The sequence below is a fragment of the Oncorhynchus clarkii genome, unplaced genomic scaffold, assembly GCF_045791955.1.
Source record: "Oncorhynchus clarkii lewisi isolate Uvic-CL-2024 unplaced genomic scaffold, UVic_Ocla_1.0 unplaced_contig_6764_pilon_pilon, whole genome shotgun sequence".
NCBI classification, from domain to species: domain Eukaryota; kingdom Metazoa; phylum Chordata; class Actinopteri; order Salmoniformes; family Salmonidae; genus Oncorhynchus; species Oncorhynchus clarkii.
In genome coordinates, this window is record NW_027258316.1 from 1 (window position 1) to 15,268 (window position 15,268).

A 15,268-nucleotide genomic window follows, 5' to 3' on the forward strand; every position below is an offset into this window, starting at 1 on the left:
AGAGTGAGGTTGGTCAGAGTGAGGTTGGTCAGAGTGAGGTTGGTCAGAGTGAGGTTGGTATGACTGAGGTTGGTCAGAGTGAGGTTGGTCAGAGTGAGGTTGGTATGACTGAGGTTGGTCAGAGTGAGGTTGGTCAGAGTGAGGTTGGTATGACTGAGGTTGGTATGACTGAGGTTGGTCAGAGTGAGGTTGGTATGACTGAGGTTGGTATGACTGAGGTTGGTCAGAGTGAGGTTGGTATGACTGAGGTTGGTCAGAGTGAGGTTGGTCAGAGTGAGGTTGGTATGACTGAGGTTGGTATGACTGAGGTTGGTATGACTGAGGTTGGTATGAGTGAGGTTGGTATGACTGAGGTTGGTATGAGTGCAGCTGAGCCTGAAAGAAGAATAAACTGTTGAGGTTCACCTTCATAGACTTGTAGAGGCGCTTGGCGAAGTACATAGGTACACTCCTGATGCACTGAACTGTAGGAGACAGTGAGCACAAGACAGACATGTTGAAATAAGAGTTCATGGGATGACTTAACTAGGTATGATCTTTTAGCCTGATTAAACCCCACTGAATGATGGTGAGTGAACTCAACTGTGTTCAATTTGATTTCAATTGGGTTCAGTCTGTTTTTTAACCAGGCGGAAGGAACGTCATGTGTGTTATCAGAAAGAGTCCAACGCGTACCGACAGCCAACATGAGTCTCTCAAAGTCCCCAGACAGCTCACTCTTGATACTGTCCTCTATGGGCTTCTCTGCTATCTCCTGGTACTTATCAAACACTGCAGGAGGAAGACAGAGAACGGAGTCATTCCCTGACATGGTATCCTAGTCAGTGGACTATTGAGACCAGACCACAGACACATAACTCAGCAGCCTGATACAACCAGTGTTGTGGGTGTGACAATAAATGACCGATTCACACAAGTAGATGTCACACTGACATCATAATGGATGCATTCCAAATGGAACCCTATTCGTTACATAGTGCACTACTTTTAACATCTATGGGTTATAGACAGAGCACTATGTAGGGAGTAGGGTGCCATTTGGGATGTAACCAGTGTTCTGGTCAGGCTGAGGTCATGATACTGTTGTCGCGCTCAGCCTCATGTTTATGTACCCTGGTGTTATACTCACCCATCTGGAGGTGGTTGACACTGCGGTTTCCCAGCAACATAATGAAAATGGACTCCTCTGTGCCCCACTGCTCCTCCCCGGCTGCAAACAGCGCCTGAAAGCATTGAAAAGTGTTGAAAAGGGATAGTTACAGACAGGTAGAAAGGAGTTGATCATGTTAAGAAGGGAAAGGGAAGAAACAGTTGGTGGGTTTGTATTGTGGTGAACGTGTTCTGTACTACTGCTTCAAACACTCACCTGAGCATCCTCCTCCACTAGCTCTGCATGCACTACTCCTGGTTCATCTCTGGTTCCCTGGAAACACACACACAGACACACAGACACACACACACACACACACACACACACACACACACACACACACACACACACACACACACACACACACACACACACACACACACACACACACACACACACACACACACACACACACACACACAATGTTTGACTAAACAGCTACACAAATGCTTTGGTTAGGACAACAACAAGTTAGTTAACAGATTGGTTATATCTACTTATAAAAACAAAAAAACTCAACTTAGAAAAACAAGCTATTGACAGCCTTTCAAATAATAAAATCATATTAGATCCACTACTGGCATAGCATTCACTAACCTGGAGTAAAACCACCAGCATCTTCTTAAAGTGCCCGGAGGTGTCTCCTGTAACGTCCTCCTCGATGTCTGAGCCATAAGCTGAAGACAGCAACAACACAGGCAGTTAATAAATACAACCAGGATTTCACTGGAATATGCTGTGTTTGTTATATGTCATACAGTAGCTGTACAGATGTCGAATCTTAATTTGACCCGTTTCTCACAGCAGGAAAATAATACGGAAGCAACAGGAAATGTGAATTCAAGTGGAAATTACAAACTTCACACTACAAGATGCTGAACTTTTGAGCAGTTTTCTTCAGTGGTTAGCTTCAAGGTAGACAATTCTGGACGGATGTACAGTGGGCTTTTCTGGTGCTTTCGCGGCTCTCGTGTCTTCACCCAGGTGGGTGCTACACATCGGTAGTGGGCGAATTCTACCCATGGGAGTTTGACTTCAGAGACTACTACTGAGAAGCTCTGGGCCAGGGTGCCCTGATGGACAGCTCTGGACCAGTCTGACACCCCCTGGATGTGACCCCCCCCCCTCTGTTTCTTCTCTGAACTGCCTCTACTCTAGCCTTCCTCCTGGTGCTGACTGCCTAAGCCATTAATGAACTACCTTGTCTGCCATGATCAGCCATTAACTATTTGTTTGGGTTTTTCAAAATTGCATGTCTTGTTGTTGTTGTTGTTGTTGTTGTTGTTGTTGTTGTTGTTGTTTAAAGCACTCTGAGATTGTAATGGAAAGAGCTATACAATATGTATTATTATCATTATTATTATTATATGTCATACTGTATGTCATAATGAGTGACTTTTTGCACTCATTATGATCATGTTCTGATGCTCAAGATCAAGATCGATTGTTTGATGGACATTCAGCTTCTAACGAGATGAAGGAAATGCAGTTGAAGTCGGTAGTTTACATACACTTTAGCCAAATACATTTAAACTCAGTTTGTCACAATTCTTGACATTTAATCCTAGTAAAAATTCCCTGTCTTAGGTCATTTATGATCACCACTTTATTTTACGAATGTGAAATGTCAGAATAATAGTAGAGAGAGTGATTTACTTCAGCTTTTATTTCTTTCATCACATTCCCAGTGGGTCAGAAGTTTACACACACTCAATTAGTATTTGGTAGCATTGCTTTTAAATTGTTTAACCTGGGTCAAATGTTTTGGGTAGCCTTCCACAAGCTTCTCACAATAAGTTGGGTGAATTCTGGCCCATTCCTCCTGACAGAGCTGGTGTAACTGAGTCTGCTTGGGGTCATTGTCCATTTGGAATAACTATTTGTGAACTAGCTTTAACTTCCTGACTGATGTCTTGAGATGTTGCTTCAATATATCAACATAATTTTCCATCCTCATGATACCATCTATTTTGTGAAGTGCACCAGTCCCTCCTCTAGCAAAGCACCCCACAACATGATGCTGCCACCCTCGTGCCTAACGGTTGGGATGGTGTTCTTCGGCTTGCAAGCCTCCCCCTTGCTGAGCTGCCTTTCAGTTTATGTTGATATAGGACTCGTTTTGCTCTGGATATAGATACTTTTGTACCTGTTTCCTCCAGCATCTTCACAAGGTCCTTTGCTGTTGTTCTGGAATTTATTTGCACTTTTCGCACTAAAGTATGTTCATCTCTAGGAGACAGAACGCGTCTCCTTCCTGAGCGGTATGACGGCTGCATGGTCCCATAGTGTTTATACTTGAGTACTATTGTTTGTACAGATGAACGTGGTACCTTCAGGCGTTTGGAAATTGCTTCCAAGGATGAACCAGACTTGTGCAGGTCTACAATTCTTTTCTGAGGTCTTGGCTGTTTTTCTTTTGATTTTTCCATGATGTCAAGCAAAGAGGCACTGAGTTTGAAGATAGTCTTTCAAATACATCCACAGGTACACCTCCAATTGACTCAAATGATGTCAATTAGCCTATCAGAAGCTTCTAAAGCCATGACGTAATTTTCTGGAATTTTCAATGCTGTCTAAAGGCACAGCCAACTTATTGCATGTAAACTTCTGACCCACTGGAATTGTGATACAGTGAATTATAAGTGAAATAATCTGTCTGTAAACAATTGTTGGAAAAATGACTTGTGTCACACACAAAGTAGATGTCCTAAACGACTTGCCAAAACTATAGTTTGTTAACAAGAAATTAGTTTAGTGGTTGAAAAACGAGGTTTAATGAATCCAACCTAAGTGTATGTAAACTTCCAACGTCAACTGTATATCTTACCATCTAATGGGAGGGAGGAAATATATCTTACCATCTAATGGGAGGTAGGAAATATATCTTACCATCTATTCTAATGGGAGGAAGAAATATATCTTACCATCTAATGGGAGGAAGAAATATATCTTACTATCTAATGGGAGGGAGGAAATATATCTTACTATCTAATGGGAGGGAGGAAATATATCTTACTATCTAATGGGAGGGAGGAAATATATCTTACCATCTATTCTAATGGGAGGAAGAAATATATCTTACCAGCTATTCTAATGGGAGGTAGGAAATATATCTTACCATCTATTCTAATGGGAGGAAGAAATATATCTTACCATCTATTCTAATGGGAGGTAGGAAATATATCTTACCATCTAATGGGAGGAAGAAATATATCTTACCATCCTTGTATGCCTCCACCAGGTTGTGTATCTGTTGGTTGTTCCTGGAGGCCAAGACTTCAATCAGGCACTTCTCATCTGTTCCTGCCCCCTTAGAAATAAAGCATTACATTAAATACAGAATGGCAAAAGTTACTAACTAGGCTGTGTAACAGTTATTTAGTATGTGGTGTCTGATGTGGGCTTTCTCAATTCTTATCATTTTCCTATTTCTTTTACTTCCTAAATATAATAATTTGATGGCATCATGGGTCTCTACTACAGAATCTCATTTTGATGGCATCATGGGTCTCTACTACAGAATCTCACTTTGATGGCATCATGGATCTCTTTGGCGTCATGGTAGGCCTGGGGTCTCATCAGACTGACGATGAGGCGTTCAAACTTCCCCGTCAGCTCATACTTCAGGTCGTCTATCAGGTTCTGGGGAAGAGAGACATGTCTGTTATGAAGTTACCCTCTCGTGTTGTGTGCACACTGAATTGTGAGTAGCAAATGGACTGGAAAAAACTTACCTCAAAGAATTCAACATAATTGGTAAGAGACACATGTCTGTTATGAAGTTATCCTGTCATGAAGTGTGAGACAATGTGCAGAAGGCTCAGTAAACCATATTGAGTGAGTTCAACAAAGGTTCTGTTTGAGGTGAACCTGTTACTTAGTAACAATTTCAGATGATGAACAATTTGAATGAACATTCCAAAATGTTTATAGTTTAAACATTAAACAGCTCATTTTTGTAAGTATAAACTGTGGCGGTTTAGGGACAATAATCAACCTTTAAATGACTTTGCTATTCTTACTAGATGTAATAGAAAGCCTACAGGGTTACATTATTATTTGTAGTGGCAGTTTAGAACCCGAAACGGACACCGACGTTCGCTGCACACTACATTCTCAGACTGTTAGCTAACGTTAGCACAAAACAAATGTTAGCTAACGTTAGCACAAAACAAATGTTAGCTAACGTTAGCACAAAACAAATGTTAGCTAACGTTAGCACAAAACAAATGTTAGCTAACGTTAGCACAAAACAAATGTTAGCGAACGTTAGCACAAAACAAATGTTAGCTAACGTTAGCACAAAACAAATGTTAGATAACGTTAGCACAAAACAAATGTTAGCTTAACGTCCTGAATTTAACTAAGAATGTATTGTACCTTCTAACAAACGGGCACGCTGAATTGTGTAATTTGTGGTAAAGATTTATTTTACAGCGTGGTTTTAGCTGGTACTTACCTGATCCAGTATTGACCGGGTATTCACTACAGATCATAGAGTGGGTCACAGTAACAACGGATACTCAAAGCATTCAACACCAAATTATACATAGTGATGTTTATATAAACACAAAAAAAAACCCACTGACTGTAATTTCTATGCAATCCAGGTCCAGCTCTGGAAAGGTACAGAAACGTGATGATAGACGTGATGTTGGATGTTTTGATGTGATGTTAGATGTTATGATGTGATGTTAGATGTTATGATGTGATGTTGGATGTTATGATGTGATGTTAGATGTTATGATGTGATGTTGGATGTTATGATGTGATGTTAGATGTTATGATGTGATGTTGGATGTTATGATGTGATGTTGGATGTTATGATGTGATTTTCCTGTACCTTCCCATAGCTAGACTTGTACGCCTGTACAATCTCCTGTCTCTGAGCATTGCTTCTGCCAGTGACCAAATCCAAGATGGCCTCCTTGTCGCTGCCTGTAGAGAACAGAGGAAGATCATCAGTAACATCATCAGCAATATTTGGCTGCCCAAACCCTGTTCCTGGAAAGCTACACCATTGTTGGATTCTATTCTGTTTCTATGAGCTACCTTCCTGTACATTATTGGTCCATACCCAGTTGTAACTAATCTGATGCTTATCAACCAGCTAATTGTTAGAATCCGGTGTGCTAGATTAGGGTTAGTGTGAAAACCTACAGGAGGGTAGCTCTCTAGGAACAGGGTTAGTGTGAAACACTACAGGAGGGTAGCTCTCTAGGAACAGGGTTGGAGTTCAAACCTACAGGAAGTTAGCTCTCTAGGAACAGGGTTAGTGTGAAAACCTACAGGAGGGTAGCTCTCTAGGAACAGGGTTGGAGTTCAAACCTACAGGAGATTAGCTCTCTAGGCACAGGGTTAGTGTGAAAACCTACAGGAGGGTAGCTCTCTAGGAACAGGGTTGGAGTTCAAACCTACAGGAGATTAGCTCTCTAGGCACAGGGTTAGTGTGAAAACCTACAGGAGGGTAGCTCTCTAGGAACAGGGTTAGTGTGAAAACCTAGAGGACGGTAGCTCTCTAGGAACAGGGTTGGAGTTCAAACCTACAGGATGGTATCTCTCCAGGAACAGGGTTTGAGTTAAAACCTACAGGATGGTATCTCTCCAGGAACAGGGTTGGAGTTAAAACCTACAGGGCGGTATCTCTCCAGGAACAGGGTTGGAGTTAAAACCTACAGGATGGTATCTCTCCAGGAACAGGGTTGGAGTTAAAACCTACAGGATGGTATCTCTCCAGGAACAGGGTTGGAGTTCAAACCTACAGGATGGTAGCTCTCTAGGAACAGGGTTGGAGTTAAAACCTACAGGATGGTATCTCTCCAGGAACAGGGTTGGAGTTAAAACCTACAGGATGGTATCTCTCCAGGAACAGGGTTGGAGTGAAAACCTACAGGATGTTAGCTCTCCGGGAACAGGGTTGGAGTGAAAACCTACAGGATGGTATCTCTCCAGGAGCAGGGTTTGAGTTAAAACCTACAGGATGGTATCTCTCCAGGAACAGGGTTTGAGTTAAAACCTACAGGATGGTATCTCTCCAGGAACAGGGTTGGAGTTAAAACCTACAGGATGGTATCTATCCAGGAACAGGGTTGGAGTTAAAACCTACAGGATGGTAGCTCTCCATGAACAGGGTTGGAGTTAAAACCTACAGGATGGTAGCTCTCCAGGAACAGGGTTGGAGTTAACCTACAGGATGGTAGCTCTCCAGGAACAGGGTTGGACAGCCCTGTTCCAAGCAGTTGTGAATACTGGTGTTGGAGTTGTGTATCTCTAGCCTGGTTAATAAACTAGACAAAATTGAAGTAAACTGAAAGAAAGGTGTGCAGTGTTCTGTTTAGTTTTTACCAGGCTAGTGTCCCCCTGCCCTACAGTGGACACAAAGTGTAGCTACATTGTTACTCACCGATGCCTTTCATGGCATTGTAGAGAGTCTCAGCATCTGCGCTGGCATCAAAGTCTGGAGCATCGGTTACTGTGCCTCGGAACCCCTGAAAGAACATTCATTACCTTTTACCAACCTCATTCACGACAATGGCCCGGGGCACAGTTTCAGTTGTTAGGGGCACAGTTTCAGTTGTTAGGGGCACAGTTGCAGTTGTTAGGGGCACAGTTTCAGTTGTTAGGGGCACAGTTTCAGTTGTTAGGGGCACAGTTTCAGTTGTTTCAGTCAGTTGTTAAAGAACACATTCTTATTCACAACAATCAGTTTCATAGGAGGGGGAAAAAGGGTTGATTGAGCCAACTGGATGCTGGGTATGACTAGTTGGGCACAGAAGAATGAACGAGGGGCCAGGAATTACTCTGGGCCTTTCCCAAGGTTAATTAAAGTCACAGGGGAGTGGGGGGGCCTTGTAAGGGGCCATGGGTGTGTGTGTGGGCTGTGTAGGAGAATGTTACGGCTTTTGAGGGGCTGTGTGGGTATGCAGGGGGCAGGAAGGAATGTGTGGGTGTACAGGGGGCAGGAAGTGGCTGTGTGGGTGTACATGGGGCAGGAATGGGCTGTGGCTGCAGTGCCCTGAGCAGAGGGCTGACAGACAGACAGACAGCTGACACCGGTCTGTCCCCCTGTTTATAGCTGCACCCTCCAGAACAGCAGTGTGTGTAGGAGGGAGAAAAAGGGAGTCAGGTTACACACACACACAGACCTGCTCACTCTGCAGGGGTCTGACACGGCTTCAGAGAAGCCGACCTCCAATCAACACAGAAACAATAAAACACAATGCAGCCGCCAGGGCTGCAGTTCAATCAAACATGTAGTGTGGAAAATACCCGTGTTCATTTATTTCTTTATCCTGTATCTGAGAAACATATCCGTTCAGCTGCTGTTTCTGTGGAGATTCTTTCGGCTGCATTGAGGCACACAGCCAATGTTTCCTACCCAGAAATCCAGCCAGCCAGACAGCCAAGGAGGCCACTGCACATGCTCAAGATGTGGCCTTACTACAGCTCTACCATAGAGACTATCACTCCCCAAGACAGCCGGGAGGTCCCACCCATATAGCAACAGGACCAAAACAATGGGCCCATAGCAACGGTCCTTTCAGCAAACAGACTGTTCAGGCAGCAAATAACTAGTGGAACATAGATAATCACATTATCTTCAGATGATACAAGTGACTTACCAGAGCTATTCGTTTTGGTTGATAAAGCTTACACTACAGCAGTGCTTGGCTGCTCGTTACATTCATCCAGATACTGCACTATCCTTGGCACCAGTCCGTCTGTGCTATGGCCAACTTGTGGTTGTCTTGCCATGGTAATGCAGCTAGGGTGGTGGAGTGCAGAGGTCATGAACAGTGGTATGAATCAAACCCACTACTCTGGTGTAGCTGGTACCATGCTCCAACCCTCAGATCCAGCAGAACCAAAAAGGACATAGTTTTGATATTAGATAGTCTGGCAGGGCCATCCTTAGACATGGTTTTGATACTAGATAGTCTAGCAGGGCCATTCTTAGACATGGTTTTGATACTAGATAGTCTAGCAGGGCCATCCTTAGACATGGTTTTGATACTAGATAGTCTAGCAGGGCCATCCTTGGACATGGTTTTGATACTAGATAGTCTAGCAGGGCCATCCTTAGACATGGTTTTGATACTAGATAGTCTAGCAGGGCCATCCTTAGACATAGTTTTGATACTAGATAGTCTAGCAGGGCCATCCTTAGACATGGTTTTGATACTAGATAGTCTAGCAGGGCCATTCTTAGACATGGTTTTGATACTAGATAGTCTAGCAGGGCCATCCTTAGACATGGTTTTGATACTAGATAGTCTAGCAGGGCCATTCTTAGACATGGTTTTGATACTAGATAGTCTAGCAGGGCCATCCTTGGACATGGTTTTGATACTAGATAGTCTAGCAGGGCCATCCTTAGACATGGTTTTGATACTAGATAGTCTAGCAGGGCCATCCTTGGACATGGTTTTGATACTAGATAGTCTAGCAGGGCAATCCTTAGACATGGTTTTGATACTAGATAGTCTAGCAGGGCCATCCTTAGACATAGTTTTGATACTAGATAGTCTAGCAGGGCCATCCTTAGACATGGTTTTGATACTAGATAGTCTAGCAGGGCCATTCTTAGACATGGTTTTGATACTAGATAGTCTAGCAGGGCCATCCTTAGACATGGTTTTGATACTAGATAGTCTGGCAGGGCCATTCTTAGACATGGTTTTGATATTAGATAGTCTAGCAGGGCCATCCTTAGACATGGTTTTGATACTAGATAGTCTAGCAGGGCCATCCTTGGACATGGTTTTGATACTAGATAGTCTAGCAGGGCCATCCTTAGACATGGTTTTGATACTAGATAGTCTAGCAGGGCCATCCTTAGACATAGTTTTGATACTAGATAGTCTAGCAGGGCCATCCTTAGACATGGTTTTGATACTAGATAGTCTAGCAGGGCCATCCTTGGACATGGTTTTGATACTAGATAGTCTAGCAGGGCCATTCTTAGACATGGTTTTGATACTAGATAGTCTAGCAGGGCCATTCTTAGACATGGTTTTGATACTAGATAGTCTAGCAGGGCCATTCTTAGACATGGTTTTGATACTAGATAGTCTAGCAGGGCCATTCTTAGACATGGTTTTGATACTAGATAGTCTAGCAGGGCCATTCTTAGACATGGTTTTGATACTAGATAGTCTAGCAGGGCCATCCTTAGACATGGTTTTGATATTAGATAGTCTAGCAGGGCCATTCTTGGACATGGTTTTGATACTAGATAGTATAGCAGGGCCATCCTTAGACATGGTTTTGATATTAGATAGTCTAGCAGGGCCATCCTTAGACATGGTTTTGATATTAGATAGTCTAGCAGGGCCATCCTTGGACATGGTTTTGATATTAGATAGTCTAGCAGGGCCATCCTTAGACATGGTTTTGATATTAGATAGTCTAGCAGGGCCATTCTTAGACATGGTTTTGATACTAGATAGTCTAGCAGGGCCATTCTCAGACATGGTTTTGATACTAGATAGTCTAGCAGGGCCATTCTTAGACATGGTTTTGATACTAGATAGTCTAGCAGGGCCATCCTTAGACATGGTTTTGATATTAGATAGTCTAGCAGGGCCATTCTTGGACATGGTTTTGATATTAGATAGTCTAGCAGGGCCATCCTTAGACATGGTTTTGATACTAGATAGTCTAGCAGGGCCATTCTTGGACATGGTTTTGATACTCGATAGTCTAGCAGGGCCATTCTTGGACATGGTTTTGATACTAGATAGTCTAGCAGGGCCATCCTTAGACATGGTTTTGATACTAGATAGTCTGGCAGGGCCATTCTTGGACATGGTTTTGATATTAGATAGTCTGGCAGGGCCATCCTTGTAAATCTCCTCTTGTTGACTGGACTTATGTGAGCAGAACCTGGGATTCCGAGGCTAGGTATAATAAGATAGAGAAGTAGTGCTGTCATATGCCTTCTGGAGCTCTCTCTGTGTGTCTGTCAATATCATGTCCAGGTTGCCAGAGGGAAGAGGGACACATTATACTAGCCTGCTGCCATTACAATAAACAGACGCCCCAGGGCTGATGACTGCTGCTAGCGAATGAATGATTCTCATCTGACACCTCCTCTGTCCTTATCTCATTATCATCCAGTCATTATGGAATAGGATACGTTTATCCTTATAGCTATACTGTAGCTACACATAGCACTGAGAGAATGGCAGACACAGGATTATGATATTGACTTACCATTCCCATATTTGGTCTTTTAAGGATATGCAGGAAACAATCGACCTGCAAGACAAGATATGTGAAGCAGAAATGAGAACAGAGAAATGTGGTGACATGCTGTTTAAGATGGTATCAATATCAACCAATCAAATGTATTTATAGAGCCCTTTATACAACCGTCAGTTGTCACAAAGTCCTTGAGACAACCGATATACAGAAACTGAGCGCAAGCCATGCAAGCACAGTGGCCATGAAAAACTCCTTAGAAAGAGGAGGAACCCGGCTCCTAGGCGTAGACAGTCCTTTTCTGGCTGTGCCATCTTATCGATCCTAATTGTCAATGTGAATATAATATGATAGTGAACAGCATGTCTGGCTGGATGAACAAAGAGATGCTATTGGACCATAGGCTAATGAAAATATACTTGATATGTCATTGAAGGGTGGTGGTCAGGTTTCTGCTCTTTCAGCACAACACCATCCACAGAACCTGCACCAGAGAAGACTGCATTGGAAAGTCAAAATACTGTTTGATAATAAATGTCACTAGTGGGCTTGCTACAGATTCCTATAGGATTATGCAGGGAGAAGACATGAGGGGGACCAAGGAGGCCATTTTGAATTGGATTACTTGTAGGGTTGTTGGCTTATGGCCTAGTGGTTAAAGCATAGCCACGTTTTCCACAGGAAACATGTTGGCTGCTCTTCCCCTGCGGTTCAGTAAGGCTACAGGGTTCCCTTTCAGAGTGGTACCATAGGCCTTAGCATCTGGTGAGGTAGAGAAAAGGACATTTAATAAAGAAACATCTACTTTTACAAAGGTAGGGTTAGGTCAAACTTGTTCTCGCATTCTTGTTGGAACTGTTTTGTATCATCTCAACCTAGAACTAAAACCCACATGGTCTATGACGATGGATTCTACAGTAGATGAAAAAACTAGTTTGGTTTATAAATTTGTGTATAAGTAAAGGGAATTCTGTCGGACTTTCCAAATGAGATGTAAGTCATTTAGATTCTCAGTAAGAATATATATCACAGGAGAAACACTCAGTGAGGACAAGCTGTCCTCTGGCATAAGCACACAGTATTGCAGTCAATTGTAGAATTTCAGACAGTTTCTCCATTAGTGAGAATATGTTTAAAATAAGCCCACGGCAGTGTTTAGTCTGCTAAAATATCCATCAAGCACGGTTCGATCCAATCATCTGCTATATCCACAGATCATGTCCACGACCACACCCCATCTCTCAGTCTCCCACCCCAAAATTATACAACTTTTTATTCATAAAGCATAACTTTTTTGTTTGTTTGAATTCTGTTTAAAACACACCATTTAGAATTATACTGTTTACACAATGGACATCAATGATAAACATGACTCATGTCTACGCTCAATCCATTACCTTTACATTTACAACATCCTTTTCTCTATGTTGTTCTTAAAACTTTAGATTCTTGGTTTGTAAAAATGGAACTGTCTGTCTGTCTATTATTCTCATATCATGGACTTGGGCTGGGCTAATAATACCCTGAACAAACCGTTATAGCTCCGTTATTGTCTTCACATGACTTGCGCCAACATTATCTTAGTCTATATTGTTGAGCATTTGACACTATAGAAAATTCACTACAAAGCAAAACCCAAACTCACCTCTTTTACCGAACTAATATGATCCAAATCAACCCCGCTGCAGTCCTGACCTCCTCTATCCTGTTTTTATCGGTTGCGTTTAGCCCGGTGTTGAAACGGCCAGCTGTCTAATTCCCTGTCCTCGAGCTCACGTAATAACTGCGGTGCTCACGGGCGGTGCGTCAAAAGAGTTCCCCCTTTCTAACAGGGAGCCCGTTCACGCAGGATAAAAACGGTGTTATGATAAATAAACAAATATGTAAACAACCTATTCACACGTGCTGTGTGGTTTTCTGTACGCTCCGTATACACACTAAGCACAGACAGTCTTTAGATGTCTTTTTTTGGTCTTGTCAATTCGGAGAAGGGTAGAATTGCAGCCTGAATATCGGGGCGTTCCTGCATGTGGGCAGTGATTGGGAGTCCCATAGGGCGGTGCACAATTGGCACAGCGTCGTCTGGGTTAGGGGAGGGTTTGGCCAGGGTAGGCCGTCATTGTAAATAAGAATTTGTTCTTAACTGACTTGCCTAGTTAAATAAAGGTTTTTTAAAAATAAGGTAAAACCGACCGAAAAAGGGGCAGGGGTGACAACGATAGCTAGCTAGCCGTACACCAGGAGACAGTGTCCCCGCCAGTGAGCACTGTTTTCCAACAGGCACACAGCACAGTACACAGCAGGAGAGACACCATGTACTATGTTTGTCCCGCCTGTCGGGCACTGTTTTCACAAAGTTCTGTTAATGATGGTGAGGCCCGGTGTTCGTCAGGCGAGAGCGAAGGACACTGTCTACCGGTGTCAGGAACCAATGGGGTGCTTGAGTGGGAACCAATGGGATGCTCGAGGGGGGTGTTCCTGCAGATGCAGGAATGATCACATGCAGGAACTCACTGATTTCCGGGCTGCAGTCACTATTGTCTGGTCTAGCCATTTTTTGGAGATCTTTTTTTGGTGTGGTCCGGCCTTCATCTCAACGTCAACGGCCTTAATTTGGCCCAAACATAGACGTGTATGTTTGGTTCATATATGGTCCAGTCCGGACCGCATCCACAGGCGTTCGGTCCGTACCGGCCTATATTTGGCCCAAGTATTGATGTCTATAATTGGTTCAAATTTGTTTTGGTACTGTACTGTACTCTACTGAATTAAACTGTACTGTACTGTACTCTACTGAATTAAACTATACCGTACTGTACTCTACTGAATTAAACTGTACTCTACTGAATTAAAATGTACTCTACTGAATTAAACTGTACTCAACTGAATTAAACTGTACTGTACTGTACTGAATTAAACTGTGCTGTACTGTACTGTACTGTACTGAATTAAACTGTACTGTACTGTACTCTACTGAATTAAACTATACTGTACTGTACTCTACTGAATTAAACTGTACTGTACTGTACTCTACTGAATTAAACTATACCGTACTGTACTCTACTGAATTAAACTGTACTCTACTGAATTAAACTGTACTGTACTGTACTCTACTGAATTAAACTGTACTGTACTGTACTCTACTGAATTAAACTTTACTGTACTGAATTAAACTGTACTGTACTGTACTCTACTGAATTAAACTGTACTGTACTGTACTCTACTGAATTAAACTGTACTGTACTGTACTCTACTGAATTAAACTCTGTTATTTACCGGACTGTACTAAACTGTACTGCACTGAACTACACCATACTGTACTGTGCTGTTCAAACTTGTAAAACATAACCTAGACGTTCATGATTCATTCAGATTTTTTCTGTTTCGGACAACCAAATATGTACAGTACTTGTTTGGGGGCGGAGCTCATTAGAATAATACCCAGCATGCCCTGCCAGTGTTTGGTTTTACATTTACATTTGGGTCATTCAGCAGACAATCTTATCCAGAGCGACTTACCGACAGTGCGTTCGAGTAAGGTAGATAAACGACAACATATCACAGTCATAGCAAAGAAAAAATATGAATGTAACTGTTTTACCTAGAATGTTACTGGAGTTGAAGTGGTCTAGTGGTATATTTTGTGATTCAAATCAAATCAAATCAAATATTATTTGTCACATACACATGGTTAGCAGATGTTAATGCGAGTGTAGCGAAATGCTTGTGCTTCTAGTTCCGACAATGCAGTAATAACCAACGAGTAATTTAACCTAACAATTTCAAAACTACTACCTTATACACACAAGTGTAAAGGGATAAAGAATATGTACATACAGATATATGAATGAGTGATGGTACAGAACGGCATAGGCAAGATGCAGTAGATGGTATCGAGTACAGTATATACATATG

At 42.4% G+C, this 15,268-nt stretch overlaps 1 protein-coding gene across 1 annotated transcript; it reads right to left on the minus strand.

Annotated features, from left to right (window-relative positions):
* Positions 1-405: 405 nt before the first annotated feature.
* LOC139396636 (annexin A6-like) lies at positions 406-13,343 on the minus strand (the record flags this gene model as incomplete). Its single annotated transcript, XM_071143580.1, is given in 11 exon segments — positions 406-464; positions 676-771; positions 1,130-1,223; positions 1,367-1,423; positions 1,748-1,827; positions 4,370-4,460; positions 4,679-4,792; positions 5,994-6,088; positions 7,554-7,638; positions 11,366-11,410; positions 12,999-13,343. Coding segments are annotated over 10 exon segments (780 nt in total), but the record flags the coding sequence as incomplete, so codon positions are not given.
* Between the last annotated feature and the right edge of the window lie 1,925 nt (positions 13,344-15,268).